The sequence below is a fragment of the Pundamilia nyererei genome, unplaced genomic scaffold, assembly GCF_000239375.1.
Source record: "Pundamilia nyererei isolate P.nyererei 1_Seehausen unplaced genomic scaffold, PunNye1.0 scaffold00193, whole genome shotgun sequence".
Taxonomy (NCBI): Eukaryota; Metazoa; Chordata; class Actinopteri; order Cichliformes; family Cichlidae; genus Pundamilia; species Pundamilia nyererei.
Genome location: NW_005187594.1, coordinates 163,728 through 171,141, shown reverse-complemented (window position 1 = coordinate 171,141; position 7,414 = coordinate 163,728). Strand labels below are relative to the sequence as shown.

Here is a 7,414-nt window from a genome sequence, read left to right as displayed (position 1 = left end):
TGGACTTTCTGGACATTGTTTTTGCACAACACTGGTCACTATATTCTTCATTTCCAGTTAATACTTGTACAGCTGCTGTTATTGTGTATATATTTATTTAGATTTAGATTTCTTCATACATTCTTATATAGTTCTATATTGTGTATTTTGTTGTACAGTTATTTTATTTTCAACTTTAATTTATATATTTTATCTTATTCCTTCCCAGTTAAATTTACCCTTCATTCTGTGTTGTACAGTTATTTCATTTTTAACCTTAATTTATATTTTATTCCTTCTTAGTTAAATTTACCCTTTTTAATTTTTCATATTTATTTCATATTAATTTTTCCTATCTTATTCATAGCCTTTTCCTTTTTTGTTTTCTTTAGGTCACGAGCAGTTGTCCAAGCATTTCACTACATATCGTACTGTGTATGACTGTGTACGTGACAAATACAATTTGAATTTGAATTTGAATTTGTTATGCCGATGATATCCAGATTTATTCACCTCTGAAATCTGATGTGTCTGCTTCTTTGCAACCTCTGTTCAACTGTTTGCATGAAGTTAAAATTTGGTTATCACATAATTTTCTTACATTGAACGAGAATAAGACCGAAATCATGGTCTTTGGTAGTCACACTCCGCTAGACCAGTTAGCTGATGCCCTAGGCCCTCTCGCTCACTGTAAGGAACCTTGGAGTGTTCCTGGATGGCTCTTTTAAACTTGAGAGACAGGTCTCCACTGTGGTAAAAAACAGCTTTTGCCAGTTGCGTCAGATATCTAAAGCAAAGCCGTTCCTTCCTTTAAAGCAGCGGTCCCCAACCCCCGGGCCTCGGACCGGTCCGTGATTCGTTTGGTACCAGGCAGCGAGAGTTGAGGCTCAGGTGTGAGATGAATGTTTTTCAGGGTTTTTATTGGTTTTCAGCGTTATTTTGTTATCGTTTTTATCTTTAACTCGGTTTTCCTGGGTCTTTTCACGTGTGTTATGAATAAATCTTATTTTTTTCGGTACCGGTACTAGTTTTATTTTGTTGTCTTTTTCCACGACACCTTAAAGTCCGTGAAAATATTGTCGGGCATAAACCAGTCCGTGGCGCAAAAAAGGTTGGGGACCGCTGCTTTAAAGGACCTTGAAAAGCTTATCCACGCATTTATCACATCCAGATTGGACTAGTGTAACTCCCTCTACTCGGGCCTCCAACACTCTTCTCTTTACCGGCTTCAGTTAATTCAAAATGCAGCTGCGTGTCTTTTAACAGGTACGAGAATCTATGAACACATAGCCCCAATTTTAGCCATACTATATTGGCTCCCTGTTAAATATCGCATAGATTTTAAAATTCTTTTGTTCACTTTTAAAACTCTGAATAATTTAGCGCCCAGCTATCTCTCTGAACTACTCCACTTATACAATCCCGAACAGAGCACTTAGATCATCCAATCACATGCTCCTAGCACAACCTAGGTCTCGAATGAAGTCGAGAGGAGTGCGGGCCTTTGCAACCGTGGCACCCAGACTCTGGAATAACCTCCCTGTTCATGTCCGTACTGCCGAGTCTATCCAGTCTTTTAAATCACGTCTTAAAACTTATCTTTTTACTTTGGTCTTTGATTCTAACTAGTTGGCTGTTCTAGCTTATTGTGTTGTTACCTATTGTTTGTTGTCCTGTTTTATTGTTCGTTTTAATTGTCTCATGTTTTTACTGACTGTGAAGCACTATGGTCAATACTGTTGTTTTAATATGTGCTATATAAATACATTTTGATTTGATTTATACTCTCCCCAGTTCTCCACTGCAGCTTTCCATTCTTTCTCTTCTTGTACCGGGCTTATTTCCCACCAACTAGCCTAGTCATACTTGGTTAGTTGGTCCCTCAAACAGGCACAAAATGCTGTGGAAGGAGACGCCTTAACGCCCACTCACATTCTGGGCCATCTGACCTCAGGAAATCACAGTAGGGTGGGGCCAGGTTTTACAGTGAGCTCACCCGAAACCCTGACTGATTGTGACCCACACCCAATTTCACACCTTGGCTCAGGCAATTAGAGGATCATCAGGGGGTCCTTTTGTCCCTCTTTGGGGAGATATTCCCACTAGGTTTAAATCTGGGACTCCCCACCATTTGACCTTAGAACTGAACAAGCTTCTCGGATGAGAGGTGAAACGTCTTCAAGTAACTTAAAGAAGTCCAGACGCTTTTCTTTGCAAGATCAGGCTCCAACTTTATATATCTGTTTAATTCAACCAAAGTTCTGATGTTTCACATGAATACCACTTCACTCAGAACATTTACCGATAATGAACCAAAAACTTTTAATTTTTTTCCTTTTCATCTCATTGTTAGTGGGGATTGAGCGTGCTCCGAGGTCCTCATTAAATTTCCTGTCCAGTACCTTAACCATTCGACCATCGCATCTCTCTTTTTTCTGTTTCAGCTTACCAAACCATCTCCATTCTCTTCTCTTCGTTCCATTAGTTTTATTTCCAAAAATGCTCCCCCTTTCAGCTCATATTCCCATTTCCTACAAGTTCTCCTTTAAAATCTCTGTGTCACTTCATGTTATTTTCATCTTTAACCCCAACGCTTCTCCCTGTATATACATTTGATGCAATCGTATGCTTGATGGAAACCACAAAAAGGCTTTGAAGATTTTCCTCATGCTGTTTTGATTTTCTAAGACCACACATCAAACAGCGGTAACCTGTTTGTGCAGAATTACTTGAAGTATGTTTGATTGGTTTTCATCAATCCAGTATAAGGAACTCCTACATGCATTTGGCAAGTCCCAGTTGCTGTGCAACAACACTATCGTCTAATGCAGATTTGTTAGAAGATGTGGAAGTGACTTGAGATCTTAGCTTGTCTGTCTGTACACACAGCCTCTCTGCTGTAACATCAGAGCACTCTGTGTCTTAAGGATTTTTCACCAACATACAAAGACAGAAAAAGTTGGTGAAGTCTGAAAGTTTCTGCATTTTTTGTTGATAACTTGGTCTTATCTTGATACTTTGAACCATCCATGTTCTACCACTTGTATAGGTCACAGCAACATAGTCAAAGCAGAGATGGTTAGATCGCACTCCTCTATCCTTTCTTGGGGATATGAAGGTGTTCCCAAGCCAGCCAAACAGATGTAATGTCTCTAGTGTGTTCTTGATCTGTCTGGGGGTCAGGCATGCCCTTTTTAGTTTGGATTCACCCACGAGGAATTACAGATATCGGAACCACTTTAATAGGCTCCTTTCATGGAAGACCATTTGCTCTACTCTGAGCTTTTCCCGAATCACTAAGCTCCTTACACTATCTATAAGGCTAAGCCCAGACACCGTTTGGAGAAAGCTCATTTCTGCCCCTTGTATCTTTGATCTTTGGGTTGCTACTCACCTTTACGCTCAGTTCTCTCTTTGCCTCAGTAGAGAGGTACAGTTTCCACCTCACTGCAGATGCTGCAGACTACTTGAAGGAGCATTTCCCACTTACTACAAGGTGTTTAGACAGATTAGACAAAGGGTAAAGTTATTTAGCAAGAATATAGCACTGTGGTTAGGGGGAGGAAAAGGTACTGTACACCAAAACTGAATCTCAAATTGGTTTGTTGTAAATTTGCAGCACACTATGCATGCTAAGCATAGCTAAAAAAAACATGGTAAAAAATCACCTGCCAGTAATTTTATTGTTACAGATCCACTATCCACTTTACTGCTGCTCTCTTTCCCCTCAGTAACTAGTTTGCTGCAGCCATAGCTATGCACTTTGTGACTGACAGTGACACTGTCACACTCCTGGAATAAACAAGGAATTAAAAGCTTTATGAAGACATTGTACAAAATAATGTCTGGGCAGCAGTCCAAGACCTGGAGCTTTGGAAAGGTTAATGCCACAGGACCAGAATCACACATGTAAACCAACAACAAAATGGTTGGAAAATCATTTTCAGCCTAGCTGTAGCATGACCTGATGAGGGTGGTTCAATTAAGACAACATGCTGGTGAACTGTGAAAATGTTTGGGCCAGTAGCCAACAGTCTGCTGATGTAACTCACACACCTTCTTATAAACAGGCCATTCTTCGACGTAGCTCGCTGAATTCAAATTGGAGATTTAAGATTAGACTATGCAAATTTTCCAGCACAATACTGGTACATGTGTAAATGAAAATGCATTTATCTTTATGCTTCCTGAACCTGTCGAGTGACGTAGAAGAGTGAAAATCATCCATTTTTAGATTCTAAATCCCTTCTGTGCTTTTCTTCAAGGATTAATGCTGTGAATAGATTCCAGGCTGGTGAGTAATTGTTTAATTTTATACTACCCCAGCAGTGGTGTGTCACAATTAAACTAAAGCTGAGTGCTTTCTCCTCATTTATTATATACAAACAGCGGTAATGAATATGTGATTGCTGCAGTGTCATATAATATGTATGATAAATATGGTTGGGAGTCGGGTAAAGAGCATTAATACTTTACGTGTTGCCAGGGGTGTTGTGAGGAGCTGACAACATACAGCTCTGGGGCTGTTTTAGCAACACGAAAAGCTGTTTTAATCCACACAAACATATTCGCTGTATTCTTAATACACAGAGGAAGGGATAAGGGCACCTAGCACGCACAAAATATAAAGGTTTGGTGACTGAGGCACTGTTAACCAGACAGAAAAAATATGCATCTCTGGACATTGGACACTTTTTGTAAAAGAATGATTTGAGGCTGAAGTGGCAGAAGGCAAGAAGAAAGTTTGGTTTGGAAGATTTTCTTCTCTGGTTTCAACAAAACTACAGAAATATTAACAAACATGTACAGAAATGTACCACAAGCACAAAGAAAATTACACATCAGTTTCATATTATTAGTTGCATATTAATATTCATTTATTGTTGTTATTGTCATTGACTGTGTATCCCATTTAATTTAAGTTTTTTAATTTTATTTAAATGTTATAATTCATTATTTAAATGACTTACTTTGTAGGCTTTTAGTGATTTTAGTTTGCCTTGTTTTCTATTAATTGCTCCACCTACTCTTGTAGTGATTTCTTGTGCTGCATTACAGGAGCCTTTGTGCCATAACTGTAGCAGGAGTTGCTACTTGCTAATCTGCCTTTGTAGATTAAGTCAATTTCTTTTAAATATACAAGACAGGATTTACTTTTCAATCATAATAGCCAATGGCGTCTTTAGGGTATCTGACTACTTCATCACTTCATCATATTCTCACAGCAGTAGTTGTTTCGTTACGTTTTTGGGTTTTGAGAAGTGGCTTAGTTTGTGTCTCCAGGTTAATTATAGATGACTTTTGACTTGGTGATTAGGTTATTTATTCTTTTTGTCCCCTTTCTGTGTTTTGTCCCTTAGCGTCTCCTTTGTGAAGTCAGTCATGTCTCCATGTTTGTTTAAACAGTCTTAGTCTCCGTCTTGGTTTTAGTTATGTTTCCTGTACGTTTTACTAACAGATAAGTCTGTTGTCTCATGTGGTTTTTGTTCAGTTTAACTTGTCTCGTTAATTCTGATTTGCTCCCGCGGTGTTTTCCCACTTGTTTTCCATCTTCCCACATTACCTGCTATGTATTTATTTTGTGTGCCCTTGTCCTCTTTCAAGTCGTTTTTCATGCTCTTTCCTTCTGTGCCCCTTGTGTTTTGTGTTTCTTCTGTAGTCTCTGAGCTTTTATATTTTAGATATCTATATTATAGTAAAGTAACCTTTTGAGTTACCATCTGTCACTTGGATCCACTCCCTGCCTGCCAAACTGTGATAAAAGGTCTGGTATAGTAATGAGCAGCAGACCTCTGCTGGTGGTTATGATCAGTTGTGTTGTTGACATTTCAAGACTTATTATTACTTTGTGAAAAAAAACCAAACCTCAATCGCTGTCCTGATATCTGCTAACAACAAATAAGTTGCAAGTAGAAGGGGACGGCTGTTTTCCAGGGTTAGCTTGACCCTTAAATGACAGGTGGTGGGGGATTACGTACTGGGGTCAATGGGATTATCCATGTTAAAAATACATAAGTGGCTTATTAACAGTTTCACTGAAAGAGTTAAGAGGTAGCATATGTTATACTCTATAAATCATGAAAGTAATAATAAAAGCAACACCCACATTAAAACTCCATAATGTTTTGCAGTTTATTGCCAGTGCTGTCATTATAATTTTAAGTAGTGCTGATTTTTGTGTTGTAAAAAAGTAGCAAATCATGTTGCAGGTTGTTGCATTGTCTTGCTTTTACAACATTTGACACTTTTCTAACATTACGACCGAAAAATCACGAGTGGATATAAACACAATAGAATTAAATCAACCCCAAAATATGGGTCATACCTGAACAATAAATATTACCACAAATAGTGAGTGCTGCCAATCTGTTTGCTTTCATAACAGATTAGTTTGAGACTGGGCAAATGCCAAGCCCATCATTGATGGAGCAGGAGGAGGATGCAGGTAACCCTGGTACTTATTACTGCCATAATGTATTTTTACAGCAGTCTTAATGTATTTTAGAAATGACTGTGTTTGATACAGTCGTGGATTTACGCATTCATTAATACATGGTTCCATAATAATTACGTGTGTAATGCATTTTGTAATGTCATCCCTTTGCTGATTTTCTCAGCTTCTGTCAAGTTACACACAAAAACATGTGTCAAACAGATTAAACCAGAGATTTCAGGAAAGAGCCTGACAGACTTTTATGATATTCATTAACAAGCCATAAAAACTAGCACCTCTACTGTACTGTGTCTGTACAAAAAATCCTACCTACCACCTTATTACAATTCAGAGCACTGACTGGATCCTAGTAGCTCAAATGCAATTCAAGATTTGTTAATAACAAACCATTTATATCCATTAGCTTTGTGAATGGTGCCATTTAGGGCTTAAGACTCGTTATGTTGATCTACTTATTATTTTTCAGTCAGTTTCTACTCTGTTGTGTGCTCCCATCTAACAAAAATGTACTGGTGAAATGACAGCTATCATCTTATTATCTAATTATCCCCCTCTGACTGTTTCACTGTAGATGGGAGGCACCATGTACAACACTGGGAAGCATGTGTCCCTGCGGCCAGACAAAGCCCACCTGGTGAACATCTCTGGGGGCCCACTGGGATACAGCTACCGTCTGGAAGAGGTCCGTGTCCACTTTGGGAGTGAAGACTCTCAAGGTTCAGAGCACCTTCTTAATGGACAGGGCTTTCCTGGAGAGGTAAGAGACAAGACATGCAACCATGGTAAAGAAAAGAGAAAAATTACACTGCTTTAAGGTTTTAAAATTAGGTCAATACAACCTGAATTTTAGGCCAATACAGCCTGATTTTACACCGTGTTATTGTTTATTTAAACAAGATAAAGAAAAATATGTATTGAAGGACAAACAAGGCACACCACAGGATCTGATAGTTTGTAGAACCACTTTAGGGAACAATAAGT

The 7,414-nt window shown here is 38.5% G+C and overlaps 1 protein-coding gene across 1 annotated transcript in view; it reads left to right on the top strand.

Moving 5' to 3' along the window:
- Window positions 1-7,414, top strand: part of LOC102210580 (carbonic anhydrase-related protein 10-like) — a 142,172-nt gene that overhangs the window by 104,653 nt on the left and 30,105 nt on the right. Inside the window, exon 4 of the mRNA XM_005747320.1 lies at window positions 7,005-7,190. Within this exon, the coding sequence (XP_005747377.1) occupies window positions 7,005-7,190 (186 nt within the window). The remainder of the gene's footprint in view (window positions 1-7,004; window positions 7,191-7,414) is intronic.